This window comes from Anthonomus grandis, chromosome 2, assembly GCF_022605725.1.
Source record: "Anthonomus grandis grandis chromosome 2, icAntGran1.3, whole genome shotgun sequence".
Lineage (NCBI taxonomy): Eukaryota > Metazoa > Arthropoda > Insecta > Coleoptera > Curculionidae > Anthonomus > Anthonomus grandis.
In genome coordinates, this window is record NC_065547.1 from 19,789,982 (window position 1) to 19,814,355 (window position 24,374).

The following is a 24,374-nucleotide window of genomic DNA, read 5'->3' on the forward strand; positions in this document are numbered from 1 at the left end:
TTTTAGAATTTGTCAAAATTTTTCAAACCATAAAATTTTTAAAAAATATAGAAATATGTAGAAAAGCATAATATTATTATATTAAATGAAACATGAAACATTTATTGTTACACACAACTGCTTGAACAAAAAATGATGTAGGTAGGTACTTCTAAAAAAATTTTTTTATCTTAAGTACTAACTTAACTTAAACCGACCATCTAAATGACCACTTATGCACCGCGAACTTAACCATAGCTTAAAATTTAAACCATCACTGTTATTTTCTATTCAAATTCATACAAAATAGCTGTCGTTTACGTTTAAATTTTAAGCTACGGTTAAATTTACACTGTGCCAATAAAAGTTTACATCACTGATACAGAAATGGCACTAAAGCCAAATTAATGGCTATAAAAATAACTGCAAAAACAAAAAATTAATTCCTAAAACAAAATATTCAAAAACCTGGTAAATACAACATAAACACAACTTTAAATATGGACAGCTTCCATTATGAAAAAACAAAATATTTTCGTTTGGTAAATTAAATATAGTGGGTAATTATCATTACAAAATATTATTATAAAAGGAGTGTACATAGCATTGAGGTATTAAGGAATTTTCAATAAGACTTTTGATGTCTTGTTTTTTTCGATCGAACAATTTTAAATCTTTCTGTGTAAAGTTTATTTAATTGAAAACTTTTGCGATTTTGACGTGTTGAACGACGCGCCGAACGACTAATTTGCTTAAAAGTTTGGTCACTGTATAAAGTTTTGTAATATATTTCAATGGGTTTGGCTAAACCGTCACTAAACAAAAAATGTCACTATTGCCCGCCACGAGTGTATTAATATTGCGTAAGCCATAATGACACTTGCGCCATCTAGAGGTCTCTAATGTAATTATTCAAGATATTTTGTATAGTGACATTGTTGCCGGTGTGGTTCGGAAGAGTTTTATTATAAAAAGTACATTTTGCAAATATTTTGTATAGTGACACTTTTGGATTACATGTGCGAATATGGTTTAGGTATATACATATGTTTATTAAATTAAATAATGTTTATTCTGTATTTATTTGCATGACACGACAAATTAGTTAGGGAATATTCTGAACTTTTCAAAACTTTTAAACAACCATAATAATAATGAATAATACATATTAATGTAACTTTTTTATACCTACTTTAATAAAAATAAAAAACGGCAAATTACAAAATATCGCAAATATACACACTAAAGCCGGGCGTCCACCGAAAGCGGTGCTGTGCTGTGCTGGGTGGAGCGGCGTTGAGCGGTGCTGGGTTGCCAATGCATTCTTATGAAGTACCGTCCACTAAAGCTGGGGCGCTGTGCGGCGAGACAAGCTATGTCGTGCGGGGCCGCATGACTTCGCTTTGTGTTCGATTGACGCTGTGCGGAGACGGGCAAACTCGTTTTGTTTTTTTTTTATTAATTACGATAAAAATGGAACAATTCATTGAAACTGTGAGATTAAATCCTTGCCTATGGAAAGTAGATGAAAAGAACTATAAAAGTCAAGACGCACGTGATATTGTCTGGGAAGAAGTCTCAAAAAAGTGCAATATAACAGACGGTAAGTTTAAATAAATAAAATTAAAATCACACAAATTCACACAGAATTAAAAATTAAAAACAAAATTAAACACAAAATTAAAAAATCACACAGATTGGTCCGAAAAAGTTAAGATAGAAAAATGAACTTTATTTCACTCCATCTTTTAACAGAATTAGCTCTAGAGTCCCATAAAGTCGTAAAAGTCACTATATTATTTATTTGGCATCCTGTATTTTAAAAACAGTTGGATAAAGATAAAAGTGTGATACATTAAAGTTTTTAGAATCTAGTGTGAAATGTGAAATCCAAAAAAGTAACAATATTAGGCTGTTTCATTCAAAATAAGCGAGTAGGGGTGTAGTTTACAGTAGTGTGGTTACGTAAAACACCCTGTATACCTATATTATTTATCTATATTCCATACTTACCTAAAGTAAATGGTTACTAAGGTATAGGGTGTTAAATTTTAATATTTATTTTTATTTATTCTTTATTTTAACTCGAAAAGAACCATTTATTCAAGAAATTTGGTACAGGATACTTAAAATAAATACAAAACGTACGACAATTTGTTTTATTACTCCTGGTTATTTACATAATTTTATCTTGCCACGGAATCCTTCCTGTGTCAGAGTTAAAGTAGTTACAAAAGTTCTGCCTTATGGCAAAAGATTCAGCTGTTGCTCTTACACCTCTATGTGCTAATGGCAACCACTGATTTTCAGGCAAACTTTTTCCTAATTGTTCTTCATTTATATTAGGCGATCTACCTTCCCTAGTGCCTAAATAATTATGTAGAACACAGGTCGCTTTAATTATGCTATCTATACTCTCCAATTTGCATTCCAATGGACGTTTATAGATTCGAAATCTTGCTGCCAATATACCGAAAGTATTTTCTATAACTCGTCTAGCTCTGCTCAAGCGATAATTAAAAACACGATTTTCTTTATTTAAAGATCGTCTTGGAAATGGTCTCATTAGATTTACCATGAGCGGAAATGCCTCATCTCCGACTAATACGAAGGGAAAATTATATTCATTATAATTTTCCATGAGACTAGGTTCAGGAAAATTAAACGAATTTGTTTTTAACCTTCGCCCAATAGGACTATCAGCAAATATTCCCCCGTCACTAAATCTGCCTGATGACCCAATGTCGACTGCAATCAGTTGATAATTGGCACTTGCTATGGCCATCAATACTACAGAAAAAGTTTTCTTGTAGTTAAAAAACGATGAACCTGAATTCGGTGGGGCTTTTATAACCACATGCTTGCCGTCTATAGCACCGACACATTTTGGAAACTGCCATCGTTCTCTAAATTCCAATTCATAGGCTTTCCAAGACTCTTGGTCGGGCATTTTCATGAATGTCGGTTGCAACTGGGACCAAAGGGATGAACAAACTTCATTAACTATCTTTGAGACAGTTCTTTCTCCTAAACGGAAACTATATCCAATTGTTTTGTAGGAATCGCCCGTCGCTAGAAATCTAAAAAAAAAAGTTTTTTTTTAATTTTATTAATATTTAAATTAGTTTTTTTTTTTTAGGAAAAGAGGCTAAACGGGTATGGAAAAAGTTAAGGGATTCTTTCAGGGACGCTTTAAAAAGGCAAAATGAATGTAAAAGTGGGGACGCAGCACCTGCGGTAAAACGGTTGTGGGTATACCAAAAACAAATGGAATTTTTGATTCCATATATGACCAACCGAAAAAGATGTTCCAACGTAGCTGACACGCAATCATCAAACGAAAATACAATGGAAACATGGCCACATGAAGAAATACAAACTCAAAACGAACAATCACACAGTGACTTTGAACACACGGTAGTGACTGACGAAGAAACTCAAATAAGTAGTAGAGAAACCCAAGAGAAAAATCCTGAGTTTATAGAGCCTGTTAAGAAGAAAAAAAGTCAATGGCAAGAAAACGTTGTATCGATAATGAAACAACAAGCTGAAAAAAGGGAGGCTAGGGCTGCTGAGCGAGACGCTCAAAGAAAAGAATTTGAACAAAAATTGCGGTCGAATGATCCTCTTAAGGAATTTTTCAACAGTATGTATTTAACAACAGCTGCTATGCCTCCACATTTACAAGTTTCCATTAAGCGAAAAATATTTGATGCTGTTACTGAGGCGGAACTGAGTAATTTTACGAGCCACGCCAGCAGCAGCACTGGTACTCACGGTTCCCAACATTACTTTCACACACTACAGCCACCCCAACATTCGAACTCAATTTATAATAATCATAATCATCATCATCATACTTCTACTCCGCTACCGTCACCACAATCAACATCCAACCAGTCATCAAGCGACGAAACTGCAGGAAGCTACTTTGGAAATTGGAATTTAAATAATCCATAATTATTATATTAATATTACTATTAGCTATTATAGCAGAAATATTAATTATTTATTTAATACCTATTAGATTATTTTTTTATGATGGAATAAATTTGTGTCAGGAAAAACTAAAAATATTACTTTTAAATAATCAAAAAAATAACTTACCTTAAACATACACCCAAACGCTCCTCTGTTGTGACACTTTCTCGGTAGTTCGTATTAAGCTTTATAATTTCAAATCTTATTAATTCATGAATTTCCACAAACTGAGCTCTAGAAAGCCTAAAGTAATTTTTAAACTGCTCATCACTTAACACTGGAATTAATTTATGAAATTCGCCAAATTGTTTTCGCTCTACTAAATGATTTGATATCCAAAATCTGTGTTTTCTTTTATCCGCCATAAGCATACAACTTAATAAATTATTTGTATGCTCATCTTCGGAATCATCCTCTTCTGAACTTAAATCAAAAAGATTCTTTTCAATTTCTATATTATTAAACATAATTAAAAGATTAATAATTTATAAGATCATATTATGCTTGCTAACGCACGACAAACTTTTGGTGGACTGTCCAACTACAGCTTTGCCCAGCACAGCACAGCATAGCCCAACGCAGCACAGCACAGCACCGCTTTCGGTGGACGCCCGGCTTAACGCTCGTACTAATACACTAATTATGACCCGATACCCCACGTGGGCGGCGACAGTTGTACCCGTTAGAATGGGGGTAAATGGGAGGAGCCTGAACGAAAAATCGGTTCGGTAAAAAGGGCTAGCCTTCGCTTCTGTGAGATCGTTTATTCTGTGATATGATCATAGAATCACAGTCTAACCGTTGAAGTGAAATCTGAAAATTGAGTTGAAATCTATATAATATACTTTCATAGAATAACCAGACAAATCAAGATCGACATGCGCGACACGCTAGAAAAGAAATTTGGCACCTCAGCAGGTCGCATCGCGAGCGAAATTCCTTGGCCACCCAGCTGATCGAGTTGGGTGTCCAAATAGGCGCCATTTACAATGCATTGGAGTATTTTTCTATTTGTCTGGTTATATTTTCGTCGTGTTTTTAAAGAGATCTTTACGGATGGGTCTATGGCCTTTAAAATAGTTGTTGGATGGGTCTATCAGCTTTAATAGTTGGGAGGGGGGCCATGTGAGGTTATTATTTGATGTGTTTTGCCGGTTATGCTTTTTACACGTTTATGAAAGTAAAGAATTTAGAATTTGGCCTGTATTCCTGTAAATTTTTTGCAGTTTTTACTGTGAGGAACAGTGTTTTTTTATTTGTGTTTGTGGATTTGTTTTGGTATTATACCTAAAGACCTTAAAATGTTTCGACCCTGGAAAAATAGGCAGGAAAATTTGGCAAATGAAGAGGAAAGTGTTTGTGCGGGCTTATGGAGACCGTGGGTGTACAAGAAAGACAATAACATTTGTGATAAAAACAATAAGAGTGATCTGGGCAGTGATTTAGACTTACATAGTTCTGATAGTTCATTTTGTAGTATTGAGGAAGCAAAAAGAAGCAAGGGAAGTACAAGCTACATAGGAAATCAAGCAGTTTTAAAAGAACAAATTTATCTAAATATCTATAACAATCTAAGAAATGATACTCAGTTCACAAATGATTGTAGTGCTTTGCAAAAAATAGCGTTTTTAACAGGGGTTCCCTATAGTACAATATGCCTGTAAAAAAAAGGATTAAAGGCAGAATAAAAAGGAAAGATGCAGGACAATCAAAGGGACTTGACATGAATATTGCCAAATTGCTAAGGAAAGGTGTGTATTCTAAATACAAAAACAATGAGGTTCTGACCATATAGACACCTTATCGGCAAGGGACAAACATTTCTCAGTCTCAACCTTGCGGAGATACCTGATAAAACTTGGATTTAAGCTTAAGATGGTTAACAAAAGAGCTGCTGTAATGGTAATATAAAACTGTAATATTGTCAGGTGGTGTATAGAATATTTGAGGAAAATTAAAAAAATTTGGGAGGAAGAAAGATCCATATATTATTTAGCCGAAACATGATATGATACATTTATGATTGATGTATGATTTCCATTCTCTGGGAAAAAAATCCCTTTTTTGCCATAGTAAGAAAACCATATTTTTATTAATAAAACAAGTTTAAAATTTTGTTTTTTACAGCTTACTGCCCCTGTTGTCCTTCAGTGATACAATAAAGACTGCTTCTTCCACCATTCTCTGGGAAAAACCCTTTTTTGCTATGGTAAGAAAAACACTGTTTTTAATAAGAAAACACATCTAAAATTTTGTTTTTTACAGCTTACTACCCCTGTTGTCCTTCAGTAACACAATGAAGACTGCTTCTTCCTCCATTCTCTGGAAAAAAGTCCCTTTTTTGCCATAGTAAGAAAATCCTATTTTTATTAATTAAAGAAGTTTAAAGTTTTGTTTTTTCAGCTTACTGCCTCTGTTTGTCCTTCAGCGACACAATAAATTATATATAATGTAATGCTTTAGAATCCATATGCTGATGTGCGAGATGAAGTTGGAATCCATGGCGGCAACAGAGAAACTGTTTCTTTCCTTAATGGAAGAAACTGCTAAAGAACAATGGCAAAAAAACAGAATTTACAAAATTTGTATTAACTTTTTGGGCCAGATTCAAACGAGTGGTTAAATTTATAAAAGTATTTAGTATCCTCACTGTAGTGTTAGGATCCAGTATACTTAAAATGTAGTGTTTTGTATAAGATTTGTAGTTTTTAGTATAAGCATTTATTTTTGTTAATTTTTATCTAATCTCTCCTAATATGCATAATAACTAAATACGAGGCAAACAAATTAATAAATACGTTCAGGATGTAAAGTGTGTTTTTTTTTTATAAGTAAAACTTGTGTCTTTTAAACGCATAAAGTATAGACAGCCAGATGATTTTTAATGTAAAAGTTTATTTAAAAAAATATACTTCCAATTTTCTGACTACATAATTACTTTTTATGAAAAGAAGTTGGTACTAAATATAGAGATGGGGGGGTTTTCATGAGTATATTATTATAATAATATATCATAATATGTATTAATTAAAAAAAACTATAATAAAGGACATTGAATATGGCAGCCACAATCCCCATTAATAATCACCACCATGTAAAAATAAATCTCAATTCCCAAAAAAAGGAAATATATAAAATTTGAAGACAAACCAAAACATTTTACACTTTTGTGTCAAAAAGTAACTATTTAATGCCTTAATTCACAGAATAAATGGGCCTAAGTAATTTGTCACCTACTCCCTCATTAAACTCAAAAATGCTTTATTGTCAATATAAACATAGAAGTTGTAGACAAAGCCAATAGACTGTACATTAAAGGAATAAAAACGAGAAACTAATTTAAAATAAAATAAAATTATATAAAACTTTGAAAAATACTTAAATGCTAATCATTAAAAATTCATCATAGTTTAGGTGCTACATAGTTTAGTACGCTTTACTAGCAAGAAATATTTTCTTCCTTGTACGTAGGCTTTTTTCAGTCTTATTTCTAGTGGAAGTTTATTAAACAGCTTTCTACCTCCATATCTGATAGAGCTACGGACAAGTTCAAAATGAGGAATGGGTAGCCTCAACAAATAGTTTTGTCGCGTATTATAGTGACTTCCTAAGTGGAGTTCCTGTTTATATTTTCTAAAAACTAAGCAAACTGTTTCCAAAATAAAAATACAAAACAGGGTTAAAATATTATGACTTACAAAAAGCGGGCGACATGAATCACGAGGCTTGGCCGCATATAGATATCTAATGGCCCCTTTCTGGAGTACAAACACTGAACTAAAAAGTGAATTTGAACATGAACCCCAAAAGCAAATTCCATATCGAAGGTGCGACTCGATAATCGCGAAGTATGCAGGTCTGGCGATGGAGAAATTAAGACTGGTGGCAATAACCCTTAGGGCGTAGCAGCCTGACTTTTCTACATACATTTACAATATGGTTTTCAAATTTAAGGAACTTGTCTATGGAAAGACCCAAAAACTTACTGAACGGTGGCATGTTGATGGCTTCATTATTTAAACATATATCATTTGTATTACATTTAAGGATATTTGTTTTGGAAACATTAAATGTCAAAAAATTTGCATCACACCAGTCTTTTATTTTTAATAAATCTGCACGTATATTGGCCTCCATTTGAGAAACATCAGAGTCGTGCCAGAGGATGGTGGTATCATCGGCACACCAGTTACCTGCAGTTGTGGCAGATCGTTCACATAAATGAGAAAAATTAAAAGACCAAGTACTGATCCTTGCGGCACACCCACATTTATATTTACTTCCTTAGACATACCACCATTAAATTTGACAGCCTGGACACGATTTGATAAGTAGGAACGAAACCACTCAAGGGCAGTTCCCCTGAAACCATAGAGCTCCAGTTTCATCAGCAGCACTCTGTGACTCATGCAGTCAAATGCCTTGGACAAGTCACAGAATACCGCTGCTGCAACTTCACCAACATTCAGTCGGTTATACAGGTGCTCTAGAAAGCTAAAGATAGCATCATTTGTGCTCACATACTCACGAAAGCCAAACTGCTGAAGACTCAATAGGCCAAATCTATTTGAAAATGAAACCATCCTCACCTTAACGAGCCGTTCCACTATCTTGGCTAAAGTAGGCAATAACGCTATAGGTCTAAAGTTAGGACAGTCGCGATCGCCACCCTTGTAAAGAGGAACAATCATTGCTCTTTTTAAGCACTCTGGAAAAACTCCAGACATAAATGAAAAGTTAATTGACTCGGCCAAGACTTGCAAAGCAACAAGAGGTAAAACCGAAAATATTTTAAGAGAAAGCCCATCCCAACCTGATGAACTCTTATTCTTAATATTAACCATTAACTGTTTAAGCTCTTCTACACTTCTGGGGGCAAAGAACGATTCGGCTACTACCACATTGCTGAGATAGCTCCTGGGATCTATTTTTTGTGAGAGATTGGCTGCAAGGTTACTAGCAATATCACAGTAGAAGGAATTGAGGACATTGGAATCTAAGGTACTTGGAATAACCAAGACATTTTTTACCCAAGACATATTTTACCCCTAAGCTCATTTAAAATCTTCCAAGACTCTTTTGCTCTGTTGGAGAAATTATTTATCCTCCTTTGAAAGTAGGTCCACTTAGCCATTCTGATTGAGTTTCTGTAAATCTTGCGGTATCTGTTATAATAATTTAAAAATGTTGCATTGTTCATAGCGTATTTCCTAATGTAAAAAAGGAAGCGCATATTTTTCCCAGATACTCGTAAACCCTTAGTATATCAAGGTTTTTTATTTCGTTTCTTAATATTGACAACAGGAAAAGCAGTGTTAAAATTGTTTAATACTATTTGATGAAAGCTATGCAGTGGGTTAACAGTAGTCAATACATTATTCCAACTTGACATATTGCAAAGCAAAGAGACTTGACTTGTTATAAGGGACTGATGGCGCTAGTTAAATTCAGATATCGACGAACGGACTTTTAAAAAACATTTATTGATACAAAAGGGCCTTAAAACTAGGTGAACAGAAATATGAACAGCAACGGTATTAGCCGAGGCTTTGACACAATATTAATGCTAACGATAAATTACAAGCGATTTCTTAAATATAAAAATAGTCCTAAGCTAAGCATTTTATAATGTAATATGACTGAAATATTGTTGATGGCTAATGAGTATTTGTGTTGATTAATTATTACGTCACATTGACTTTGAATAAGGTTGCAGTCTTGGAGTATAATCTTCTGAAACTGGAAGCAATCTTCATAAATTGTTTCAGGGCTTTTTGTACAAAATAGGAGTGCATTCCTATAAGTTAAGGTATGTACCTTAAAATTGTTTAGAACAGTGGCATACTGACAATTTTTGGGTAAAATACATCCATTGGCAATTGGTCCAGAACAGATCCATTGTGAGTTGACTTCTTCGCATTGGCTATACCATAGCTCGTTGCAATAGTATTTACTAGGACTTATAATTAATTTTGATTCATTATTTGGCACAGGATAAACTAATTCTAAATTACATACATTTTGTTCAAATATGGGTATCTTAATTGCTAGAATTGCCATTTCATTTAAAATTAAAAGGCCGGTTTTACAGATTAAGGTTAATTCCGATAAATGCTTAATTGGCCATAGTGCGTTTTTAGGATAGTGAACTTTCAAGTATTGCCATATTTCATTGATTTGTTTTAATGTTAAAATTTCGAGATCTAAAGTTTCTAGGTGTCCAAAAGATAAAATACGTAATATTTTTTCTAAAAATTGATTTAAGTTGGTAATCTGAATATATTGACTTTGCAGATTTAACATTAAATTAGACTGGGTATTTGATTTAGAAATTTCATTACGTATGTTTTTCGAGTTGTCGTTAATCATGTGAATATTATTTTTAAATTCTTGCATTATATTTCCTGCGAATGAACTAAGGTCGTTGATTTTGTGCATAGACTCAAGCTGATTAAATTTCAATATTTGCAAATTCTGGGTAATAACCTCTAGGTCATTGTTATCTAAGTTTCCTGTAATGAACTTGATACCACTTCCTAGGTAGTTTATTAAACCTCGTTTTTTTCGATTTTGCATAATATATAAGTTATTTTCGTCAAATACATTTAACTTTGCAAAAGTGTCATATGTATCATTTAATGCTTTAGAAGTCAAATAAAACTGTGATTTAATTAAAATACTATTTTGATTATTTACAGAGGGTTGCATAATTAATAAATTGGTAAATAATTGGGATAACGAATACTTAAGGCTACTTATATTAAGGGGTATATATGTAGTATGATATTGACTTATTACTAAAGAGGGAGCAACTTCTTCTATATAATATCCATTATTGTGGAGTTTGTGCACCTGAAGTGCTTGGCAAGGGCTCGTTTGATGGAGTAGGGCCAGGATCAGGTGGCTGAAAGTTATAGATTTTTTTCTAAGTCTTTTGATTTTTCTAAGATGAGCAGATATTGGTTTTTTCTTAGCGGTACCTGTTATTTTATTTTTGTCTATTTGAGATACTTTTAGGGGTACGTACTGTGGGTTCATTTTATTTCTAAGGGTAGTTTTCTTATATACCGTATCATCTGGGAGTATTTCTGGAGGTTTTTCTGTATTTTTATTTTGTTTTTGAGTGTTTGTAGCTTGCTTGTTGTAAGCTGTTTTATAAATTTGTTCGTGGAATGGTAGTAACTCCTTTTTTCGTCTGTCATTATATTGTTCAAATAAGGTTAGGTCGTTCCTGACACCGCAGTAAACATCTGCGGGGGTTCAGCAACCTGTCAGGCGCGTCTCCAGGTGGCGGATAGGAGAACGGCCGGAAAACCAGAAATGGTTCCGGTTAACGGTGACTATAAGGGAAGCCAACGGGCCTACACCCGTCCGAGCCAACTGAAGGTCATCGTCGCGGACCAGCTATACACCGTAAACCGTCCATTCGGCGCAACGACCCCCATGATCCTGAAAGGGAGCGTGGGGTACGTGCTGATGAACGGCACGGGGGTCTGGGCTTAACCACCCGGACCGCGTGGTGAGAACACTATAAAATCTCCCAATTCCTAGGGTATGGCGCGCGCCAAGGGATGCAAGACTGGGGGGAAGCCCAGTCACTAGCGGCCAACCCTGGGGAACAAGGCGCACCCCAGTGTATCCAGCCTTACCCCTGCATGCGGGGCTCTGCAGGGGTGGACCACCCTTTCCCTAGCTACTCGTGGGAACATCTAGGATGGACCAAAACAAAAAAACCAAAGAAGGGGGCCAAGAGCAACCTTTGCCAGCAATGGCGGCACCTAAAGGAACCGCTGTTGAGAAGTCAACGGCGGGGCCGCAAGGAACCGCCGCTGAGAAAGCAAAAGAGGGACCTGCCGGGAGGAAACGACCGTCGGGGGCTCAAAGAAGGAAAGCCAAACTGTTGGCGGCCAAGGGAAGGGGGGGGACGGGGCCCAAAGAGGCACTGACACCCACCCAGACCAAGGCCAATACGAGCGAGACGCAAAAACGACATCGCTCGGAGGGAGAAACTCCGCCGGAGTCAAAACGACCCAGGAAAAAGCCCAGGGGCCCAAGACGGGAACCAGGGCTGTCCTATCGGGATGCTGCGGCGGGGCTAAGAATGGCCATAACAGCCAAAAAATACCCCGAGGCATTCGTCTCGGAGGAGCAGGCAAACACCCTAAAGGGCTGGCTGCTCAACAAAACGCTCGCTCTGCAGAGCGGATCACAAATCGCGCCCAAGTTTGCAGGCGTAAGCCACGGTGGGGGAATCCTTCACATCACCTGTGTGGACGAGTCTACTAAAAATTGGCTCGTCGGACTGGTGCAGAAGGAAACTCCCTGGGAAGGGGCTGAACTCCAGATAACGGAGGACGGCAAACTTCCCAGACCGGTGAAGGCAATAACATGGGTGCCGGGACCTACTGATGAACCGAAAGCACTCCTACACAAGCTGGATGTTCAAAACAACATCAACACCAGCTTGTGGAAAGTGCTCGACATGAGGAAGGACCAGGACGACAAGGGTTGCCTGGTAACGCTCCTCATGGACGAGAAATCCTGGGCCAAAGTAAGGGAAGCGAATCAATCGCTATACCTCAACTTTGCCAGCATAAAAATTAGACTCTTGGCCGGCAGCCAAGAGAAAGAGAAGAGGGACCAGGCAACCCCTATGGAAACAGAGGGATTGCCGGGAACCTCTTCTTCCTGAAATCGCTCTCCGCAATGGGTGCGAGGCTGATACAAATTAACCTCCACCACTGCAAAGCAGCCACTGCGGCCTTACAAAAATGCATAGCCGACAACAATATTCAGATAGCCCTGATTCAGGAACCTTATACTTATAGGGGCCAGATAAGGGGACTAGGAAACCTTAACGGGAGACTAGTGTCAGACCCAAAAGAGGGACCTAACCTAAGAAGCTGTATCTTTATAAGAAATAGAGGCCACACCGCTGTGGGAGTTTTGTGACAGGGACACAGCGGCGGTCAAAGTACAAATCAAAACAGCGGAGAGGAGCTACGATACAATAATAGTATCAGCATACTTTCCGCACGATCAACAAGGGGAACCACCTCCGACAACAGTTCGGAGGTTGATAGACCATCAAAGATTGGAAAACCTTATAATAGGCTGTGACGCCAATGCTCACCACACTATCTGGGGAAGCACTGGAACAAACAAACGGGGCGAATCATTATTAAATTACTGTGCTGCCTCCGGTCTAAATATACTTAATGTGGGGGAGGAACCGACCTTCGTCAACATACTCCGCAGAGAAGTAATTGATCTAACCATTGGCAAGGGACGCATCTGCGACCTCGTTAAAAAAATGGCATGTATCTGACGAACCAAGTTTGTCGGATCACAGGTACATAAGATTCGATCTAGAATCTATGGATACAAATCCGGAGACCTACAGGAACGCCAGGAAAACGGACTGGGACCTCTTCAATGAGATACTAGGACGCGAACTGGAAAACTGTCCAACGGAGGCAAAAGACAATGTAGAGCTCGAAGTGCTGACAGAGTCAGTCACTGAGGCTATTAAAATTGCTTTTGAAAACTCATGTCCACTAAGCAAACCGCGTCAAGCAGGGAACACCTCATGGTGGAACCAAGAATTGGGCGAGCTAAGGAAGACAGTAAGAAAGCTTTTTAACAGAGCCAAAAGAACTGGCGAGTGGAATCTATACAGACAACACTTAACCAGGTACAATGATGCTATAAAAAGAGCAAAGAAAGAAGGGTGGAGGAAGCTATGCCGGGACCTAACAGAGACACCAGCATATGCTAGACTCCACAAGGCAATATCCAAAGGGCCACGACAAACCCTAGGCTCTTGTCTAAAACCCGATGGAGAATATACGACAACCGAGGAAGAAACGCTTGGCTTAATGCTGAACACGCACTTTCCGGGATCGAAAATTCTCCACCAACCAGAACATACCCAGGACCCAACTCCTATCATTCCGAACAGGGGCAAAAGGGAACACTGGGAACTAGCGAAAAAGGTAGTAACCTACGAGAAGGTTAAATGGGCGATAAATTCCTTCAAACCATTTAAATCTCCCGGAATGGATGGCATAATGCCAGTCATGCTACAGCGGGGTAGCGAACTGCTGCTGCCTGCACTATGTAAAATAATGCGGGCAAGTCTAGCCACGGCGCATATACCAGAGAGTTGGAGGGAAGCAAAAGTAGTATTTCTACCAAAGACGGGACGCGACTCCTATGCGAAACCTAAATCCTTCCGACCAATCTGCCTTACATCATTCCTCCTAAAAACAGAGGAAAAGCTCATAGAAAGGCATATCAGGGACAATGTATTACGGGTCAACCCTCTACATCGACACCAGTATGCCTACCAAACAGGTAAATCTTGTGAATCAGCGATTCACGAGATAACCCAGAGGGTCGAACAATCTCTGAACAACAAAGAGATCGCCCTAGGAGCTTTCTTAGATATTGAGGGAGCATTCGACAATACGTCATATGACTCAATCAACCGTGCGATAGCAGCACGAGGAATACATCCCATGATTGGCGGCTGGATAACCCAAATGCTAAATCATAGGAAAGTAGCAGCAAATCTCAACAGCACAACGGTTAAGGCCAAAGTGTGCAGGGGAACACCGCAAGGGGGCGTACTGTCACCGCTGCTGTGGAACCTTGTATCGGACAGCTTGCTGATACGACTGGAGAGGCAGCTTATCCTTGCTATAGGATATGCTGACGATATAGTCATCCTTACACGAGGGGGTAGTCAGGCTTATGTATTCGAAAAAATGCAAAGAGCCCTGACTACTGTCGAGCACTGGTGTGAGGAAGAACAACTAAGGGTAAACCCCACAAAAACTACTCTGGTTTCCTTTACCAAAAGAAGGAAACTAGAGCCCATTAGAAACATAAAATTTTATGGAGAAAATCTGCGACTTGAAGACGAGGTCAAATATCTAGGTATAACCCTGGATAAAAAACTCAGCTTCAAGAAACATGTAATCCAAGCTACAAATAAAGCCACGAAAACTCTTATGTACTGAAGAGAATGTTCGGTAGATCATGGGGACTGTCACCAAAAATGGTACATTGGATGTACACGACAATGGTCAGACCCATCATTACATACGCAGCACCTATATGGTGGCATGCGGCAGAAAAGAGGACTGTAATACAGATACTCAACAAAACACAACGAATAGTATGTCTGGGCATAACAGGAGCGATGTCAACAACGCCGACTGCTGCCCTAGAGAACCTGATAGGACTAAGCCCGCTACACTTAGTGGTACGGGCTGAAGCTATAACGGGGGCGAAAAGACTGCTGTCAAATGGCGCAACAATCCTATCGAAAGATGGGCACAATGCCCTATTTGACAAAATACAGGACCTTGGGCGCCTGGCCCTAAGAACAGACAGAACCAAGGTCACATACCTAGACAAACCTTTTATCATCAAAGAAAAAAGGGGACCACTGGACGCAGAAGCGAACAGGCTCAGGCAAAGAGGTTACTCAGTATGGCACACGGCAACCAAACGATCCAAGATCGGGGTAGCTGTGGGCATGGTGGAGGACGAACAACAGGGCAGACAACTTATGCTAAACCTGGGCCTCGAAACAACAAATTTACAGGCAAGCATAATAGGAATTCAAACCTGTGTCCAACTGATGAGAGAAGGGCTGCCAAGAGGCAAAACCTTCGCAATTTTCACAGGAGACCAGGCTGCGACACTTGCACTACAACAGTTCGAGACTAAGTCAAGGACTGTGCAAAGCTGCTGGGAGGATCTCAGGAACCTCGCCGAATCGCAAAATAGGCCAGAGATAATCCTAGCAGAGAATATGGGCAACAATAAGGCTGCAAGAAGGGCTAACCAACTTGCAACCCAGGCAGCCAGCAACAGCCTGGTAGGCCCTGAACCAACATGTTATGTCAGCGATAAGACCTGGAAGAGGGAAATCGGCAACTGGCTAACAAACCAGAACAAATTCTACTGGGAGCAGCTGCCAAAGATGGAACAATCCAAACAACTTATAGGCAGCCCACCCTTCAAGAAGGGTGAGAACATACTGGGCCTCTCCAGACAACAACTGCGAAAGGTCGCAGGGCTACTTACAGGCCATGCACCCAGCAGGAAACACCTGCATACGCTGGGGAAACCAGTTACCTCGCTATGTAGGGGATGCAATGAGGAGGACGAAACAACTCTTCACATACTGTGCTTCTGTGAAGCATTTAATCAAACCAGAGCAACATTCCTGGGGGAAGAGAAACCCGCACCAGAGGGTATAAGAAATCTACCACTGGGCACAATCCTGGACTTCCTTAAAGCTACAGAATTGAACCTGTGGGACTAAACATATGGGACACAATAGGACTGCTTCTTAGCAGACCGCAGTGTAGGGAGCCACAAGGCACCACCCAGCGGTGGAGTTTTAGTGGGTATAGGACGAGACAGACTCGACACTGAGTCCCACACTACTGGGGGCGGCGCCGCGTAACCAGTGTTCATAAAGAATTTCTCCACCGACCCAAAAAAAAAAAAATATATATATAAAAAGGGCGAATGACCTGTTGTCGAGTGAATACTTTGATTGTAGATTAAGACTGCGGAAGTCATGAGATTTTGAGGGGTTTCATCGGGATTTTGCATCTTCAGAATTCTTAGTTTTTCTAAAAGTGTGGAATGCAATCTTTCTACAGGACTGTTGGAGGAAGAATTTCCTGGAGTAGTGTAATGAACTTCTATACAGAAAAGTTGACAGAATTCTTTGAATAAATTATTTTGAAATTCCTTACCCTGGTCTGTGACGATTTTTAAGGGGGTGTTATGATGTGAAAAGTAATGACGTAGTTTGCTTAAAATAGTAAGGGCGTTTTTATCAGTTATAAAATAGGCTTGGGCATATTTTGAGAATGAATCTATTATTGTTAGAAACTGACAATTTAAAAACTGGAAAATGTCTAAGTGAAGTGTCTTAAATGGTTTTTCAGAGAGCAAGGGTCCTTCGTAAGCGATTTTGTAAGGGTGTCTTTCATATTTATTTTGAAGGCATATTTCACATTATCGTTATCGAATCTCGTAGTTTAGGCCAATAATATTTTTGTTTAATATGGTTATATGTTTCTGTTATACCGTTATGGTTACTTTTGTGATAATTGGCTAAAATTTCCTTTTGTTGAGTCTGGTCAGTCACGTCAAGGACGTAAGTGCTGGCAAAAACTAGTTTTACGGTTGTATTTAGATTAGAAAATACTTGTCTTCGAAACTCGAGTTTTAATTCGTCATTTTTAATAAATATAGTAAAGGTAACGTCTGGTTTAATTATGTCTTTGATAATTTTTAAAATGTGTTGTTCCTGATTTTCTTTTGAAATTTTTACAAAATGGTGGTTTTTATTAAAAGGTTTAGTGTAGGTGTGTTTAAATTCATCGCCGTAGTCGATGACAAGACGATTTGATGCATAATTGAGGGGTAATTCTGATATTGGGATATTCTTTCCTTCTGTATCATTATTGGAGTGTGCAGTGACGTCAGAATCGTCGTCGTTTGCGACGAGGGTTAACAGGGTTTGAGATGTTTTGGGCTGGAGCGTCTTCTTTGTATCTTTCAGTACTCTCATTTTAAATTCGTTTTTTATGCCTAGTTCTTCTAGCAAGGAAATTTTTGGTTTCTTTATAAGTGTTCTTGCATGCGGTTACTTCGAAAGGTTCGATAAATATTTTGTCGGAATATTTGTTTGCAATTTTAGGAGATATGATAGTCAGAGGCACCGGAGTCAATTAAAATTGTCAAGTGCTTTTGTGGTAAATAAAAGTATGGGAGCTCAATTTGTTGTGCTACGTTATTTAAGTTGATGGTGGATCTGGGCCTGATTTCGGAAAATTTGCGAAATTATCAATTTCGAAATTTTGTTCGGAATTGGTGTAGTGATTTTGGTCATTAGGATTCGTTAAGGTGGGAACGAAAGATGTTTCTTCATATTGAAGGTTTGGTTCGTAATATTCAGAATAATGTTGGGGTGAATAATCGGTATAATGTTCAGACTGGTTATCTTCGACATAAGGCACATCGGGATAAGAGTTAGCGTTGGTCTCAATGTTAGTTAACTCTTGGGACACAAAATTTCGGGGGCCTGATGATTGGAAAAAGTTTGGTTGTCGAAAAGGCATTCTTTGTTGATACTGCCTAGAGGGTCCAGTTATGGAGATTGACATTGGAGTAGGGGGGTCTAATTTTGGTTTATTATGATTTTGGGGAGCGAAGACATTTCTTGGTTTTCCAAAAACTTGAGCATTTGTCGGATAATGTCTTTGAACTGGTCTAGGTCGTATTTGTATGGGTTGACTGGGAAATGGTTGCTGGGGGAATGTCATGGGGGGTTGATTCTGGGGTAGTAATCTTACGGGACTTTGAAAGCTATTTTGTTTTACATAGGAATTATGGTTATTATTATTAGTAAATTGGTTATTATGAACATTAGACAGATTTGAAAAATTTACCTGTGATTCAATCATATTATAGTTAATTACATGCGTATATGCATCATCAAGTGTATTAGGGCGTTGTAACATTAACATCGTTTTTAATGTCTGAGGCGAATTGGCTGTCAGAATTAAAACCGAAGTTTTTTCTATTTGATTAATTAAAATTAATTTCGCATTTACATCTGAGACTTCGCAATGTAATTTAGAAAAAATTCTTTGTACAAAGGATTTGAGTCTATCTACAAATTGTAATATGCTTTCATTTTTATTGATCTTAAAGTATTGTAGTTGTTGGCGTAAAATTTGATAAGTGATAGGATCACCGAACTTTATCCTTAGGGCCTCTTTAATTGAAGGCCATGAATCTAAATCTGGTCTAGAAAGTAAAAAGTCTCGAGCATTGTCAATTAACTTTGACTTAATGGCTGCTAAATCAACTTTATTTTGTTCAATACCATCAATTGTAAAATATAATTGGTAAAATTCATCTATGGATATTATAAAACTTTCCAAATGGTTTTGAATTCCAGAGAAGGTTGGTAAGAGAGAAGTGTGGAATCTTATGTTTTCCATTTTAATATTTAAATTAGGTTTAGATAAATTAGAATCTAAAGTTAAGTTATCTAATAGGTTCTAACAGGCGACGGATATGGACTAGACATTAAATAATGGCAATTCAAACAAAAACTTACAGTACAATCAAGGGATGACCCATAGAGCTTGCACAGTAGAGGTTCACAACCAAAGGAGTCCCTATAAAGGCGTGGCTTGAATCGTTCTGGTCCAGATGAGATGTTTGGGAAGGCAGCACTTGGATCAGCTAGGTCCCTGACAACACGGTAGGCGGCTTAGCAGTTTCTCGGCTTGGTTTTCTCCAAAAGGGTCGCAGTACCAAGGGTTGCGGTACTTAGGGTTGGTCGATGTCTTCAGATTCTTGATGGATAGTGCACTAAGATTTGACAATCACTTTTACACAACGGTAAACCGATAAAGGGTAAAATTGCACTATCCTGTTCGCAGCGCCAGTTAAATTCAGATATCGACGAACGGACTTTTAAAAAACATTTATTGATACAAAAGGGCCTTAAAACTAGGTGAACAGAAATATGAACAGCAACGGTATTGGCCGAGGCTTTGACACAATATTAATGATAAATTACAAGCGATTTCTTAAATATAAAAATAGTCCTAAGCTAAGCATTTTATAATGTAATATAAACAATTAATTGTGGTTTGAGGATATGTCTAAAAAAACTAAACTTATGAAATTAAAATTTTTGGTTAAACTCATTTAACGTACTTAAATCTTATATTTAAATTAAATATTATCTTGCTATCAACTATCCTGAATTTCTAACTTAATAAAACTAAACCCAAAAATCCCGAATAATAAAGTTTTAAATACAAATAAATTTTAAGGCCGGACCTGTGCAACTTTTCACGCTTGAGTAGCTGTGACTAAGGTCAGGCGTTTAACAAAATAGTACGTGGGCACATGCAGTCACATTTTACGAATCAAATGTATAAATTCTTTAAAAAATGCTTAAAACATTTATTTATTTAATGAAATGATTAAATATCGCTTAGAATTATACTCTATGACTCTTTCCACATAAAATTTTGCGGTTTAAAGATGCATGTCATGTGACAATACAAGCAACACCGGCACACGGACTATTTGCGGTACATCAAAGATTCTAATAGATCTCTGAACTGAACTATACCATAAAGTCTTTCAAAGTTTTAATTGATCATCATTCGCATACTATTTAAACTTCGTGACTAGAGTTTAAACATTAAACTGAGTAGAGGTTTAAAGAGATTGTGCTAATACCTTAATATTAACACGTCACTACGAAAGGACTGACATAAGGCTAGTAAATAAAATTTCCATCAAATTTTCTCCTAAATATCTTATATTAAATATAAAAACGTTAATTTTCTTTAAACAACTAATACCCTAAAACTTATTACTAAGTAAACACACTCATTCCAGCAAGCACTCCAATAAAAATAAATTTTAAATTTAAATAAACACCAAGACAAAAGTAATTAACTAAATTAAACCCTTTGGCATTAATACAAATAGCGTAATAATAATTATTATTGTTTAAAATAAAACACACAAGTTAAAATTACAAAGGTACCTTGTTTCTATGTGAAGACACAGAAAAACAAAATCCAAAACACTGCTGATTCCACACTATACGCTTCCACAAAATGTTCAATAGTCTTGTCCTCGGTTCAGTAACAGCCTCCTCACTAGTTATTAAAACTGTTCATGGAAAATGTCATAAATGTTGACTTTTCTGTTCACAACTTTATATTCTTACGAAGCGCCCACAAAATAATATGCTTTAACTAAAAGGCAATTTAATAGCTAGTTTACAACACTTTTAACTGCAACTTTTTATTTAAATTATTAAATACAGGAAACAGATCTTTCCCATTTAAAGATATGTAGGGGAGAGGTTTGCACCATTTCCGTCAAAAGACACAAACTGTTAACTAACTCTTTAAGAAGATCAACTTATGTGAAACAAAATTAACATCGACTAAGATGTTTTGGGTTTTTGATTTTACGTCGCTGGCTGGACGGAGCAGAGATCTTGCCTGGTTTGCATTTATCGTCATACTGGGTGTGGTGCGGGGTAAATTTCGTATCGCCACGGCTTGATCGGGGCAAGACAGACCCAGACACCAATTCCAGGTATCGGAGAATTTTTGTAGACTGTAGTTATTATTTGAGACAAATTTAATTTGTCTGTGTTGAGAAATTGATTTCGCAACACACACTTAAAACTTTCACAATAATTAATAAATTTCATCAATTCAATAAAACCATTATCATATGCCTGCCTACAGCTGTGATGCCAGATGTCGCTGGTTCTTTGGACTGTGTTACCAGTGTTGAAATACTCCCAGAAGTTTTCTTCAACGTTGAAGTTGTTTTTGCGGCATAATCCTACCGACTGCGCCAATTATGAATGTTATGCGACATAACGACTTTTTAACCAGTTAGTTAAATCTTATATTAATTAAAAAATTATAACACTTAGGTATAATAATCTAGGAAACTAATCTAAAATGATTTTAAAACTAAGGGTTTATATAATAAAAATGTTATGATTTAGGCAACCACGTTGTGGAGATTCAGCACTTTTGACGGTGATCATTTGGTTACGCCATTGGAAAAGTCTATGATGAAGAGTGAGCGGTTCTCATGGATATAACTTGAGAAAATAACCAGTACAATTTTGAAATTCTTTCCAAAACTTTTGTATATTTGGCGAAGTAAGTTGCTTATTAAAATAATGTGTGACACTATTAAGCAACTATTTGACCTACCAAATTTTAAGTTGATAAAATGTCTTTTAATACCACACAGTTTTGCTTAAGGCACACTATTGATAGCTTCAAGAACTTATGGAATCTGTTATATTTCTTTTCTTTTTCATCTACACTCTCCCACTCTTTTTAACAATTTAGTTCTGGAGATTTTTTAGAAATATCTTTCCATTTTGGTTTTGAAATTTCTCCAGACTTCAGTTCGTCAATAAGACCTAATACTGGGGTCATCACACTGATCCTGGATTAAACTATAGGGTTTTCCATTAGACACGCTTGATTTTTAAACCCCAGTAAAACAAATTGTGAGGATAATTGTGATCTATTTTTATCTTCATTGTAAAGAGTATATGTTAACAATATATTATAAAAATTATATTGTCTAAATGTCTCCCTTGGCTGTGTCTGGTGTGTCGAATCCTGGAAACTCAATTTGTGATCACGTTATCAGATAAAAGTCGGTCAATTTTCGCAATAACGCACCTTATGTTGACCTTTAAGACCGCTACTGTCCGCGGCTTATCAGCCGCGACTATAGTCTTTTCAAGAAAGCCGCAAGGGAAAAAAATCTGCTGACAAATATACTGTCGACTTCGCTATGTGCTGTTGCCAAACATGGAGCGTTACTATTGGAAAAACTCTTAGCTGTGTCCCATTCTTCAGGACTGTTCAGGTCAATACGATAAAAAGTAAATATCTTAAGTAGGTATCGTCAATTCTTGGTAGGTGATAACTGTGTCTCCTGGTAATGTCATTTAGGCGTCTACACGAAATCTGGTAGACCTATTCTGTTCTTTACGAGTACAACTGGAGATGTCCAAGAGCTCTGGGAAGATTTTATCACACCCTGTATCCTCATTTCTTGGAAGCATCGAGGAAACTTCACCTTGTTAAGCTATCGGAATCCTTCGAGGTGCTTGTTCTATCGGAGCATTATCTCCAGTGGTTATTCCATGCTGCACCAAATCACTACTTTCCAGGTCATTATCGTGCAAGGAAAAAATTTCTTGATTTTCTTCAAGAAGGCGTCGCAATTTACTACACTGCTCCATGGCTAAATTGGCAGAAATTTCTTCAAGAAGATTTTGTAAACATACAGGAAAAGGTCTGCTTGTATAACGACTTCAACAACAATGTTTTCTCCTTGTTTCAGGTATTGATCATATCCTTTTAAATTTACCGATGACGTCTTTGGTAGAAAAATTCCTTGACCATATATTTTACAGCTTTCTATGGGCTCAATCAAAGTAGTTTCTGCCTCTTTTCCTCCAGTTATGACATTAACAACCTTTGAATTTGATGGTATGGTAATAGCTTTAGATAACTTAACGATTCTGGCATGTATGTTCTTCCATGTAGGGGGTGTATAAAAATGTACTCAGTTATCGTCGTCAATGTCCGGAACAAAATATCTTAAAAATATTTAATTATGAAAACATTTTCCAAAAAGGAAATTTAGTTTAGTTTTAATCTGATAAGCTGAAATCATACAGACCTTTTCTCCCTCGTTATATTCGATTTTTAAGTGATTGTTGGATAATTTGCAAAAAAACAGCATACAAATATTTCCAAGACCTTATGATAGAATCTATCGAATTTCATATTTCGATTATTCCTATTGGCATCAAACTCTTCGTAGATAAGCTATATCTACAACATTTAAATTGAAAATACGAATATAATTATGAGCCACCTTTCGATCCATTCTATCAAAATATTTATTATTATGATTACTATGATCATCTCCTGAAATATCAGAATTTATAGCAAATGTTTCTTGTGATTTTTCGGTTTGTTCATCGACCTTATCTATATTTACATATTTTTCACCAACGTTGTTAAACACAGGTCTACCGAAAAAAAAATTAAATGAGCACTTGTTTAAAGCTGAATGCAAATTATATGTTATAATCATATACCGGGTGACACAGAAAAAAGGGAACACTTAATAACTTTTTTACTTTTCAAGATAAACAATTGAAATTTGGATAGCGATAGAATAGTTATAAGAGCTTCTTTTGACATATTCTATTATTTTCCATGACTTACGGTTTAACAGGAAGTGACACTAAGTTTCTTATTTTAAATGGGACACTTGGTATATTTTTACGTATTTCGATAAAAAATAACATTCTAAAAACAATAATACTGTATTTTCCACTTTTTGTTTTATACTCATAGAAAAAATAACTTTTTTAAATTTTAAAATAGGGTGCCATGACCTATATCTCGCAACTTTCTTTGTTTACTTCCACTATCACGGTCCGACTTCTTTTTTTGTTTATAAACGTAGGTATGATTTGATGCGGCCGATTCTTTTCAACATTTTTCAAATATTCTTGTGAAAATAAAAAATTTTTCTATTTTTTTTTAATATAATATTTGTACAAAATTTGGAAAAACGTTCGTCTTAAATTATATTAATATCATGGGTTACTCAAAAATCTTTTCGCTAATAAAACGCAACTATGTTTAATATAAAAACATAGATAATTAAAAGCTATTAAACTGTAAATAACTAAGTTATTCTGGATATTGCAAAAAGCAAAAAGGTATATTCTCAAAGTCACTACTCCCTACCATAAATTCCTATTT

At 36.8% G+C, this 24,374-nt stretch overlaps 2 protein-coding genes and 1 long non-coding RNA gene across 3 annotated transcripts in view; 2 read left to right on the forward strand and 1 right to left on the reverse strand.

Annotated features, from left to right (window-relative positions):
* The window catches only part of LOC126750624 (uncharacterized), a 353,062-nt gene that overhangs the window by 271,648 nt on the left and 57,040 nt on the right, over nt 1-24,374 (reverse strand). The window lies entirely within an intron of this gene.
* Nucleotides 1,221-4,578, forward strand: LOC126750622 (uncharacterized). Its single transcript, XM_050460276.1, has 2 exons — nt 1,221-1,582; nt 3,119-4,578. Exons 1-2 carry the CDS (start codon nt 1,297-1,299, stop codon nt 3,937-3,939), a joined length of 1,107 nt encoding a protein of 368 aa, XP_050316233.1. The 5' UTR covers nt 1,221-1,296; the 3' UTR covers nt 3,940-4,578.
* LOC126750627 (uncharacterized) lies at nt 4,901-6,772 on the forward strand. Its single transcript, XR_007665774.1, has 4 exons — nt 4,901-6,032; nt 6,088-6,169; nt 6,226-6,309; nt 6,364-6,772. It is a non-coding gene; the product is annotated as an uncharacterized LOC126750627 (long non-coding RNA).

What these genes read in the sequence shown, in the direction of transcription:
- LOC126750622 (XM_050460276.1), top strand. Translation starts at nt 1,297, where the DNA reads ATGCATTCTTATGAAGTACCGTCCACTAAAGCTGGGGCGCTGTGCGGC. An exon ending in AAAGTGCAATATAACAGACG is followed by an intron (nt 1,583 to 3,118) that starts GTAAGTTTAAAT and finishes TTTTTTTTTTAG; the next exon opens with GAAAAGAGGCTAAACGGGTA.